Source organism: Triturus cristatus, chromosome 3_2 (assembly GCF_964204655.1).
Source record: "Triturus cristatus chromosome 3_2, aTriCri1.1, whole genome shotgun sequence".
In the NCBI taxonomy this organism is placed as follows: domain Eukaryota; kingdom Metazoa; phylum Chordata; class Amphibia; order Caudata; family Salamandridae; genus Triturus; species Triturus cristatus.
The window spans coordinates 536,906,914-536,919,712 of NC_140584.1; the positions used below are offsets into that span (position 1 = coordinate 536,906,914).

General features: G+C 43.9%; 1 protein-coding gene across 2 annotated transcripts in view; it reads right to left on the reverse strand.

The window, feature by feature from the left end:
• Nucleotides 1–12,799, reverse strand: part of QSER1 (glutamine and serine rich 1) — a 693,647-nt gene that overhangs the window by 121,059 nt on the left and 559,789 nt on the right. For both annotated transcript variants that reach the window (XM_085648248.1, XM_085648247.1), the window contains one exon: nt 4,223–4,375. In XM_085648248.1, coding sequence (XP_085504374.1) covers nt 4,223–4,375 — 153 coding nt within the window. The remainder of the gene's footprint in view (nt 1–4,222; nt 4,376–12,799) is intronic.

A 12,799-nucleotide genomic window follows, 5' to 3' on the forward strand; every position in this document is an offset into this window, starting at 1 on the left:
CGCCATGGTTTCACGGAGGGGCTGGACTGGGACTGGAACTGTATGTGTACTTTGTGCGCATTCGTCGCGATTTGTCTTCCTTCATCTAATTTGTTGTGACAATTCATTTTCACACGACCGCTTTTGGGGTAGTGGGTTCTCAGTGTGTGGAAGCCAAAGATGGCCGATGGTTTAGGGCGCTCTGATGATACGTAGGCTCCTCCCCACTTTCTTCTTTTCGGGAGTTTAGATTAGAATAGTCCTATTCTTTTCTCACCCCCTTTAACATAGGTGTACTGTTTTCTTATCTTTCTTTACTTTATTCTTACTCTCTTTCTTGTCTATATTTCGGGTTTATTGGGCGACAGGCACTATGCTGGGGGGGGGAAGGCCGTAGCCTCCGCATTGGTGTAGGGTGGGGGGGTAACTTACTGTTTCCAATTAGTTCTATGGGCCTTTTTTCTCTTTATGTTTCTGCGCTATACTTGTTTCGATTCTGGGTCCGGGTGGGGGGTTGACTGAGTGGGGGCGGCACTGGAGGGGTGCGTAATTGCTCATGCGACTATCCTGTTATATAACTGCATTGCCTCACTGCCTGCGATTTTACTTCCATTGCTGTTTTAATGATGCTGCTGCTCTCCCGTGTGGTGAAGATATCGTGCGGACTCGAATCTCCTTGGTTCTTATTCTTCACTGACTATTTCCCTGATAAACTTATTTTGAAAACTTTAAAATTAACCTTCACTTCTCCTTTCCCTGGGGTCAAGGATCTCTCCAGTGTATGTTTCATAAATCGTTGCTAACCTTGACCGTTGAAGCACAGGGGCCGTAATGTTTGTATCAGTGCTTAACCGTATCGTGGCCGGCCTGAAGGTTGTAGGCCCGTATTTGTTCTTTTAATATGCACGAATAAAGGTTTAAAAAAAAAAAAAAAAAAAATATCTGTTAGCTTACAGTGTTGCTGCCGCTGTGTGGAGAAGCTTGCAGTAACAAAAATGGTAGCCTGCATCATTAACTTTAGCGTGGATTGTACCGTATTGCAGAGTGCAAAATAATTATGGTGGGCAAACTCCCAGAATTAGACTGCAGAATTCTGTGGAGTTACATAAAAACTCAGCGAGATTTCACGCAGTGTGGCAGAGGGTGCAGCTACTCGAGTTGATTTTTCTGCCTTCCTATCGCAAATGCTCGCAACCGCCAGATTTTGAAAAATCTTGCCGGCTGTCCACCTAGCGAGCGGAAATTGTGATCGGGGGCATCAATTCATGCTCGCCATTTTACCGTTCTGAAGCTGCGCACAAGAAAAGATTCTGCCATGCAGCGTTTGCCAGAGTTTGGCCTGAACTCCGCATTAGTAATGCGAAGTCATCCCAATTTCGCCTATTCCGTGGGCAGAACGGAATATTCCACGCAACCCTAAAAATAATTAGTAAAGCTTCTAGAAAAAGACAATTACAGATCTAGAGATCAGCTCCGCAGTGCCTCTGTAGCCTGCCCACCTCCTTGTTCTCTGATGATTGACACTTCATTGTTGAAGCCTGAAATTGAGCGTGCTTAAATTATTTTTTAAAGAGCACACTGCTGACTGACTTGCATTTAGGCACAAAACAGATACAGCAGAGCAGCTTGACAGCAAATGTTAAAACATGATGGATCTAAACAGAAATGAAATTTCATGCTCTTTGGCCTAATACAATGTTGCTCTAATATTTTGGGAAGGTTGAAAGTATCGAAATATTCTGACATTACCACGTAGTGAAAGCATTTTCCACACAAAAAAGGCAGATAAAAGGCTGAAAGCAGAACTATCCAGCATTGTTCGTTACCATAGACCTCGAGGCTTGTAATAGGAACAGACTGCATACTTCACCCCAGTCCACGCAGTTGAGAGAAACAGCCAAATAATTGGTTGTTGCAATAAGTATTAGAAGCATAAAAAATGAGAGCAGACTGGGATCTAGAGGCTAAATTATATTTTTCGCACCCAAGACATGTGGGTTCAAATCATCATTATTTAAGTGAGCTTTCCACTGGCGGCTGATACATACTGACAGTGGTGAGGCGGGTGGAGGGAGCCCAGGAGGTGGGGATCATGGGGGTATAGAGGGAACGCGCTGGTGGGGGCGAATGGTGGGAGAAAAAAAGTTAGGCAAAACTTACCTCATGCTACTTCTGCTGTCAGGGAGCTCCTCTGCTTCCTGGTCCCTACAGCCACTGGGACAGCAGCAGACAGACTACCCATTCAATCCCTGCGCTGCTCTCATGCTGCATGAAAGCAGCGCAGAGATTAGACTGGGCGGGCTGCTTTGATGCTCCACTCAGGGAGTCTACACTGTTTATCCAACCAGGCTGTACAATATAACCAGGTTGTAGAAACCTAACAGGGAAAGTCTGTTTGGCCAGTCTAAGACAGCCGGCCAAACAGACATGCACAGTTAGTAGTGCACATCACTCCGCCCCCTCCCATCCCCACACACGCTGGCTCAGCCAGCAGACAAAAAATAAAACAATATTGTTTTATTTTTCAGCTGTTGGCTGAGGAAATGGGGTGACGCTCCTCCGCCATTGAGGAGGAGCCCCCCTGGAGCCTGTGTGTTTCGGTGACTTGAACAGGAGCGCTTAAATATGATTCTGTTCACTTGTGTGTGCCAGACATAGTGCTATTCCTGCAGGATAGGACAGACGGCAGGTATGAGTCACCAGTTGCCCCGGCTCACCTCAACTATGTCGGTCAGAGGCCTTACAGGCACTTCACCACTGACGTCAGACAGCAGCAGACCTATTGCTCGTGGCCACAAGAAGAAGTTAAAGAAGCTGAGGCTGCCAGAACGGGCTGGGGAGAAGAGTCCCTTGTGCTACTTCCTGCTTCTCAAACCTGCTGTTAAAAAGACAGCAGAAGCGAATGAAGTGGAGAGTGAGAGAGCGAGGACAAGGAAGGAACTGCCTTCTGTCATATTGTGTTCAGGACTATGAAATGAGGGACTCTGGACTGCAATTAAACACAAGCATTGGCAAAGCAAATGGGTCTTGTCTATGTAAGAGCTAATGGCTTTGCTAATACCTATAAACTATACTGTACAGCAGCGAGGCTGTTCCGCATGACTAAAAGTTATGTCAATCACCCCGTCATGGTCCTTTTTTTCAGGTGCAAATAGGAGGGCTGAATGGGCAAGCAACAACGGACGAAATGAGTGAGTATTTAAGCAAGCAATGACGGCGGTGAGGGTTAGGATAAAGAAGCAACACAGAAAAAAGTACCCCAAGCAGCGGACGGACACTAATCAACACAAATCAGTACATTCGCCAGGAAAGATACAAAGTGGCGCCTGGTACACACTGACTAATTAAGAGACAGTAAAGAAGAGTGACCGTGAAGCCAATGAATGGTAAGCAGTGGGCGGGCTCCAAGCCTTTTATTGTAAACAATATGTCTCGCAAGCGTGAGCGCATGTGCTGTCACAGGCTTGACCTAAAAAGCATATGTACTTTACTGTGTGGAGTATAAATGATACAGTATCCTTTTGAATATTCACAAACATTTTCTCAAATGGCACATACTACAGTTAGTCTTGACATACCAACATTTATCAGTAGTTACATTATCTATGATAGACTAGTAAATAACATTACATCGCAACACACTCCAGACAGGTGGATTGCATGTTCTTATATTTTGAATTTTGACCACACCTTGCTGTCTTCTCTGATTTGTGAGAAACGGTTGGGGGGGAGGAAGAATGGCTTCACGCTGTAGAACAATTAACATGCAGATTGCTTGTCTTCAGTATCTGCATATTTTAAAAATGGATCGCAGCATGTTCATTCTATTTCGGCCAATGGCACTACTCACTGTTCCACAAATGTATTAACTTCTATCAAAGCTTCCATGTTTTTTTTTTCCTGGACAAGGTTCAACACTACTCGCTTTTGGCTGAGTTAATCACTATGTTTAAGGGTCAATCCTGTACTTTTGCAGTTAAAGGTTTTGTTGCGGAATAGTGGGAATTAATTGTAAAAGCACCAGATCAATGCTGAAGAAGTAGAAAACAAAAAGCAGCACGAGAATAAGTTAAAAAAAAAAAAAGAAAACAGCATAAAAATTGATTTAGATTATCATGATATGTGACATTGTAACTGCATTGATGACATGTCAGGTAACTGCATGATGCAGACACGCTAAACAATTAGACAAGATTTTGAGGCAAATTGAAAACACTGTTTTAAAGACTTATTTGAAACGTACCTTCGATGACTTACTGGGGGTCTTCACATTCTGTAATGTCTTTTTGTGATATGCTTTACCATTCACTTTTATTTTAGTAACAGATGTAGCTCCCTTTCTCGATTTATTCTCGCGAGAAATAACTGTGAGCTCAGGGTACATTTCCAAAGCACTCTTAAATAAAAAAAAAAGTTGAAAATAATAGTTTTTAGAAACAGTGTGACAATACGCTTATTGAGGTACACACTACAAAATGTACCAATTCTCAATTTAAATGGATCACCGCAACAGGATTAGTTTTTAAAAAATAAATACATTTTTAAGAGTTTTATATAGCGCAAACTAGACCCGAGACATCAGGTATCAGAGCGCTTTACATAGAACCAGTTTCGTTTCAGAAGGACACATTCATTTTTTTATGTTCGGTACGGGGAGATTAAGTGATTTGCCCAGAATCACAGGATGTTGAGCGTCGTTGTCGAGACTCGAACCCGGTTCCCCAGCTTCAAGGTTGACCACTCTAGCCTTACGGCTACATCCTTTCCCCAAGCGTTGTATTTGTTATGATAATTTTCAAGGATTTGTCATGACACACATTCATAAAACCATATTTCGATCAATGAAATCAGTGACACAAGTTTTTTTTAACAGCATAACCCCATAGAAACTCAGAGGCAGGTAGTGACAGATCTAAAGACATCTAACCACCCAAAAATGCTTGGCAAAAGAAAGAGCAATGACTTGAGTGTTTATCATTGAAATCTGTTTTCAGTTGACTTCCTCTATTTTCTGTATTATATGCTATAGAAAGTGGAAGCAGTTCAATTGCACAAGATGGAATTTGGCGACACTGAGGTAGTAAGTACAAGTTACTCATTGTAAAAACTTGTGTATAAAAGTAACACTCAAGAAAAGTGAGATGGCCTGGTAACAGTCGAAAATAGCAAAGAATATTTCTACAGGAAAACATACAAGCATTAGCAAAGCCAATAGGTGTGTACTTGGCAAGTGATATGCCACAAAATGAATAAATGAAAAAAGATTACATACCAACGCCTAGAAGTGATGGCCATATGCTTGCATTAACAGTTTTATTAAAACAAAAATAACCAAGGCATATAGTTTTAACAGTACAGGTGCTTCCTAGCAGGCAGATGTGTTTCTGTTTTAATGCACATCACATGTAATAAGGCTACTTGTTAGCATAAAGAATAAGTACTATTCGTTTTGAATTACTTTAACCATAAGACATAGCTTAAAACAAAAAGGTGACTTAAAAAATAAATCAATTATAAAGAACGGCAGGACAAAAAACACAGGAAAAGTACACTACTGCTCTAACAGCCGGATGTACGCCTGTGATTGAGCACAATGCAATCATTCATAGTGCAAGACAGCAGATTCAGTCTTCAACCTCACCTATTACAACTATGTTGATGGCACCCAAATAATTTTAAAAAATGGATAGCCTAGAAGACCTCTAAAATGTAAAACTTGATGACTGCTTTTGTTCTATAAACACATGGATGGTGAATAACCATCTAAAGCTCAATACCATAAAGACAGAGATTATGACTTGTGGACAATGGCAAAAATACCAGCCTCCCGCGATATGGTCTAAGGAACTTGAGGCCCCTCCAACATCATCAAGAGAAGTGAGAAACCTGGGGTTAACCATGGATGCAGACCTATCCTTGGTACCAAGTGTTAAAAAGGTCACAGAGCGCCTTCTACGCAATGAAAACACTATGTTGCATCTTCCCATTCCTTGCATACCAACATACACATAAAAGTCATCCTCACGCTTGTAATCCTCAAGCTTAACTATTCCAACAGCCTTTACCTTGTCACACCCACATTCATCATACGCAAAGTACAAATCAACCAAGATACTGTCACAAGGCTTCTTCTCTGCTTTCACCTCAGAGAACGCTCAATGCAAATCATGCAATCGCTCCACTGGTTACGTTCAACTAGATGGGCAATATTTAAGGCACTCTGCACTGTTCACAGAGCCTCCTAAGGAAAAGGAACACTATACCTAGTTTTTAAAGGTTGTGGTATTCACTGACCCATGTTTGCTGCTATATTTATGTTTATTTTGTTTTTTTATGGCCTTATGGGCGAAATAAAATTTTACTACTAAGTTCAAGCAATACAAACAAAATGGAACACTGCGCTCCAGGCTAGCACCATTTACCTTCATACCACCTTGCCATAAAAAAGCTGTAGGAGGCACTGCTTTCTCAGTACAAGCAGCCAAGCTCTGGTACTCACTACCAGCCAGTAGTAAAAGCATCCAGGAGCACATAAACTTCCAATGACAGTTTAGAGCAGGGCTATTTTCAAGATAACTGCACCACCCCACATGCGGCAACAGAGATCAGAAACCCAGCTGAATCTTCAAGCGCACTGTTCAGCTTACAACCCACATATTGGAACCAACTCAATCAGAAAGCTGCTTCCAATAAGCGGTAGGCTAACAAGGGCTGACCTATGGTTCGCGAGGGCATTGTATAGTTACATCATTTCATATAAAACATTTTTAATCCACAATAATACTAAAACCATAATACTCTGTGTTCAGCAGCCAATGGCATGGAATAACTGAAGAGATCTCGCACACACTGGTAGAAAATTCTGAGAGCTTTAATCTAGTCCACCACTGCAGGTTCCAAATATCTATACACTCTGACCACTTCTTTACAACTCCCAATGACTTGCAGATTTGGGATGATCGTAAAAATGCCCATCCCAGCAGATCTTGCCCTTTCTCCCTCCCTCCATTCATGCCAGCTAGGCCCACAACTAGACACAAATTTCAGATTGACCAACTCAGTACAGTAACCAGCACACAGACTATGATCATAAGAAATATCATAAAGGGACCTCTATGGTCCTCAATAACAATATGGAACCACTTCCCACATTAGATCAAAAAACCAAGATAACACCCTTTGAAGCCACACACCCTACATCTAGCACTTCAGTGCCCCACATAGGGGTAGTAATCACTACATAAATGCTCCAATACAATTGGATGAAGTGGGATGAATGATTCATTACTCCATACTGTGGTAAGAAGCAAGAAGCAAAATGTGAATGATCATTAAACAGACCAATAGATAAAGAGGACTGATGTAAATCCCCTCCTCTAATAAAAATATGTATACATTTTTTTGTTTTGATTTTTTATAGCTTATGTCTAACAAAACGGCTCAAGCTATCTCAAGGTTAGACCTAAGAACGTTTGCATGGTAGTTCAATGTGCATACACAGATTTGATGATCCACCTCTTGATGTACAATGGCCTCCATTAACTCAGTCCTTTCTCTCAGTTCATATAAGTGAGATGTTGACAGAGGTGGTGTCTGGAAAGAACTGAGGGACTGCCAGTGAAAGAGTAACAACAGTGAGTAAACTTTACTCACTGGTACAGCGATACGCATCCATGAGACAATTGGATAGAACACAGAAAATTGCTATGCAAAAGTGATCAAGTGACCTGAAAATAATATCCACTGTGCAGTGTTTGGAAAACATATGAAAAGCAACCCATATGGCTGTCAAGCATATAACTGCAAAGGAACAATTACCTGAACTGGTCAATTGTGCATTTGTATGGTTCATGTTTTTATTTTATATGGCACCATCTGCCGTTTCTCAGCTGTTGCTAAAGATGTCCTCAGGAGAATGGATGGATAACAGCCTCTGGTAAGTATTCCAGATTGCAGTAAACCTGTTTCTCTGCGAAGAGAAGAGAAGAGAAGAGCACAGATGAACAAGTTACTTACCTTCTATAGTCCCTCCCGACTCGCTGACGCCAGTTTCTTTGGTGACTATATTCCACGCCAAAAAAACAGAGCCACTTACAGAAACTGGCCATGGAAAGTGTGCCAATAAAGAGATTTCTCTCTCTCTCGCTCTGCCAATACAGACGTATCTGCAAGGAGTATCCCAATATCAAGCAGGAGGAATATCCAAATATCAAGCAGGATATTATAAGTAGGAATAAATTAGTTCGCAAAATGGGGAGGATTGGCGGGTCGATAAGGAATATGTGGCTAGATCCTGTCTCTACCAGATAAGGTATTACCGATAGTAAGTAACTTGTTTATCTGATAGAGACTTCTAGCAAAATCATCCCTGGAGGAGGGTCTGCAAACTGATTAGATCAAAATCCCTGTGTGGAACTAGCCGGTGTCTAGCTGGAGCATATGAAGACAGAAGAGACGGGTCGCTCTAAGGCAGGGAGGCTAGCAGGAAATTTCTCTGCAGGCCAAAAACTGTGATAGGAACTACAGGTAAAGTAACAAGAAGATAGAAAAACTGTACTTCTGGCAGAAGAAGAGAAATGTGCCCGATGAAAACATTCTACCGCAGCATAAAAACTAGTGCACAGGTATGACAAAACCAGAAAAAAGGTCGGCTGCGAGCCAGTGAACCCAGGATAGAAGGCAACGCTACTGAGCTCCTCGCTGTAAGAAAACATTATACTAGCCAAACTGTTTTGAGAAAGTAAAGACAACATAACTCATGCACAAGGAAGAGCATGGAGCAATACTCGAACAATAAGACTGCAAGGACAACAGCTGTCTAGAAGCAGAAACTACCAGACACCCCTCTGGAAGCATCCATAAGATACTCATATGGGGAAGAAAAAAAAGAGAACACTGGTAATTGTATAAGAAGGATATATATATATATATATATATATATATATATATATATACACATACGTACTTGTATTCTTGTATGTTCTGTACCCTTTTGGGTCAGCTTTTCATGCATGCTATTATTTGCGCCATGGTTTTACCATAAAACCATGAAGAAAAGAGGAACCAAGTCCCTGGTGAACCACTCCAAGAGAAAAAAGCCAAGAGTCAAAGACTGTTGCTATAAGAGTTAAATAGCAGCCACCCCACACACACATATTTATTTATACAGATAGATATAAATATAATATAGATATTATATACATATGGGCAAGGACCCAACTATGATACGATAATTTCAGAGACAACAAGAGTACTGCCCCGAAAAGAGCCACGCAACTTGAAAAGAAAAGGAAAAGCGTGAGAAGCATCACACATGGAAGGAAAAGAACATCTGCAGACACTGGAAAACAAGGCCATGACTGGTGAGCTTTCTATATAAAAATAGAATGTTCCTGTTTTTATTTTTTTAACAAATAAGGACAACAGGTGGCCAAGAAGGGAGGAGCAAGGCCATCCCATCCAGATCATTAACAGCAGCCTGTAAAAGCAGAGCAAGACGCACTAATAAGCCACAAGATACTTCAGGGAAGGGACTATACTACGTGTCCCAAAACTCTGGCAGGAAAAGTAGTGTCAGGAAATACTGAATAAAACCATACTAGAGCAGAAGAAAACTCAATGGAATGAAGAAAGCTTGGACGAGAGATATACCCCAATAGGGAGTAAGTGCAAGGTAAAAAGCTGCATGCGTTCCAGTGTTACAATAGAAACCCCCCTATAAGGAGAATTAAAATACCATAAGTCTACCGAAGAACGCCTAAGAGGCATACAGAAGATTTTCCATTGGGAACAAGGCAATAGTGCATCCGCACAAAGCGAGCAATTACCTTAATAATAATTACTTGCATTAAGCCTAGAAAGAAAAAAAACCCCAATACCATCAGAGATTGAAACACACTCTGAGCCACAAAACAAAAACAGAAAGAAAATTGCTTGGAGAGCAGGAATTAAAATCAGTCTTTGACAGTTTAGAAGAAAAAAATAACACCTGCCGACGGCAGGACTACCTCACTGGGTGCCACCCGAAAGTGGAATGGTTAAAATTAAACTGAAACTAGAAGCCTGCCAATGGCTCAATGAAAGAAAGAAAAGCACCCCAATATGCAAGTATGTGGGAAGCTAGGAAAGCAAGTCCCCTGGGAAGGCTGACGTACAGTGTAAACAGAATTAAGAGGCTGCACCACCCCGACTGTCCCGAAACCGCTTTATTGCGGAGTCTGCATGGGTGCTGAAAAGATGGGCGCTATCAAAGGGCATATCAATCAAGGTAGCTTGAACAGCCTCTGAAAACCCTGAAGTGCGCAACCAGGTATGGTTAGTGCCCCTGAAGAAGCAATAGCCCGACCTACTGAGTAAGCGGTATCCATACTTGTGGCTCATCCCATTCTAACAGGGCAATATCTCCCTTGAAGGGAGGGCAGCAGAGGTGCCAATGAATCCTACAAGGTATGGGAGAAGCGTTTGAGAACGCAAAAAGTGTTGAGGGATCACAGAGAAGTACTGGTGGATGAGAAAATATGCCTGCCGCAAATGTCTAGACTTCTGGACTCTCTGTCTGAGGGACCGTAGGAAGAGAGTTTAGATTCAGGGTGGCTGAAGCAGCCTTTACCGCAAAACTGTGATGAGTAGGATGCCGACGAAGACAGGGTGGATCACCAAGGGCCGAACAGTGTCTGTGAGAAATAGTGCGATCCACAGGGGAACCCAAGCCCCCAACAAATGTCAAATTGAGCTTCACTATAAGGAAGAAACTGCTCTACTCCAGTTTGGCCCTGATGGAGGACACCAAGTAAGGAGATCCGTCCTGATTTTCACAGAAGGAAGTGGCAAATCCAAGACCACAGAAACTTGCGTGAGCATGTCAGCCAGAGAAGAGCTCACCTCTGTAGCAAGGCCAGGAGGGGAAAGGCGGCCTGAGGCTGGTAAAGACTAAGCCGCTAGCTTCACCCAACTCAGTGAGTCAGCTGTTCTCCACAGGAGGTGGGGCAGTGTAAGAGAAGGGGTGGGGAAAGACAAAGTCATTTCACTCACTTCCAAATTCGTGTTCCTCAAAAGGAAACATGGAATGGGTCCCACAGAGTGCTGAGGAAAGGTGTCTGAGGCAGGCAGCTCTACCGGCGTCGCATCTGGCAATTAAGTGGCAGCGTCGGAAATGGGAAGTGGTGTGGTATCGAGCAATGGCACTGTTGGAGTTGGCTGATCAGACCCAGGCACCAAAGGTGGGTAACCCTGAATGGCTATGCACCGGCGTCGAAACAGATTTGAAATCCGAAGGCCGAACTGAGGGCGAATCGCTGGCTTGGATACACTCACCGCTCCTCACACCTCCTTGGAGTAAAGGGGCCCTCCCCAAAGATAGTATAAAGAGAATTGTATTATTCTTGCATCTGAATCAGAACCGCTTCGGCTCCAGGGAAGGTAGGGAGGCCCGGGAGACACTTGTGCATTGACTCTTCAACCGAAGATTGGGGGTGCTGCAACTTCGACCTCCTGCATTGTGATTTACCTCCGGATGATGATGGAATGTGAAGTCTATGGGAACAGTGTGAGAAAGTGCCCTCTTTCTTGCATGGTATGCCCCCACTTGTTGCATTGAAGCCTACACCCAATTGGAATCTCTGGCCACATGTCAGCCCCTGGAAATGGTACCATAGGTGCCCAGGGCAGTGTGACCATAGAAGGCCCCTAAGGGCTGCACCACTTATTGTGCCACCCTTAGAGGCCCTGTACCCTGACACACACACACTGCCTTTGCAGGCTGAGTGTCTGGGTGCAGAACAAAACAAAGAGACGACATGGCACACATCCCTGTGTGCCATGCCCACAAACCACTGCCCTGGCATACATTAGTCACCCCTCTAGCTGGGTCCCTATGCCAGTGGTGAGGGTACAGGTGCATGAGCCCTGTACCCCTACAGTGCCCAGGTCCACTCCTGGGCCCTGTAAGTGCAGTGCTGCCATTAAGAGTATATGGTGCTGGGAGGTTGTCATTATGAACTCCACAGCACCATAATGGCTGCACTTTAGACTGGGAAGTTTGGTATCAAACTTCTCAGCACATTAAACCCACACTGATGCCAGTGTTGCTTTTAATGTAAAATGCACGACAGAGGTGAAACTCAACCAACTCCTAGTGACCTGACTGAGTGGCTGTGCTGGCTGCCACCACCAGACATGTTTCTGGACCCCTGGGTCGAGAGCTTGCTGCTCTCGGGGGCCTGAAACAATGCACATCCTGGGACGAGGTGCCAAGCCTCCTCCCCCAGGATGGGCAGGATTTACGAATGAGAAGCTTCAAAGGCATGCCGCCTTTGTGAGCTTCTCCAGACCACTTTCTGTACTCAGCAACTAGTCCCCACTGGTACTACCCCCCACTTTGGGCGGGAGACCCGGCGGGAAAAACAAAGTGAGGATGAGAGGTGTGTCCACCTCTGCCAACTCTACCCCTAAGGTGGGGGAGACTAGGTGAAGCACAACCTCGAGTCCCCGCCATCTTGAGGATGGGGGGACCCAGCCAACCAGGGACAGGCTCCTGCCCTTCCTTCCACTGGAGAGTGGCAGAATAGGGGGTGTAGCCACCCCCGGGAAGGGACCCATTGGTCCCTGCCCTTTACCTACCTGTAATGCCCATAAATTTAGTATTTAGGGGCACCCCAAACCTTCCTTCCTCAGATCCAGCAACCAAGAAGAAGAAGGATGAGAAGCTGTGCAGCGCTAACAAGAGGACGACGCCCACTGACGTGGCCCCAGCCCTACAGGCCTGTCTCCCCTCGAACCTGCTCCTGCAAAACCCCGGCGTGTCCAGTGACCAGAAACCTCA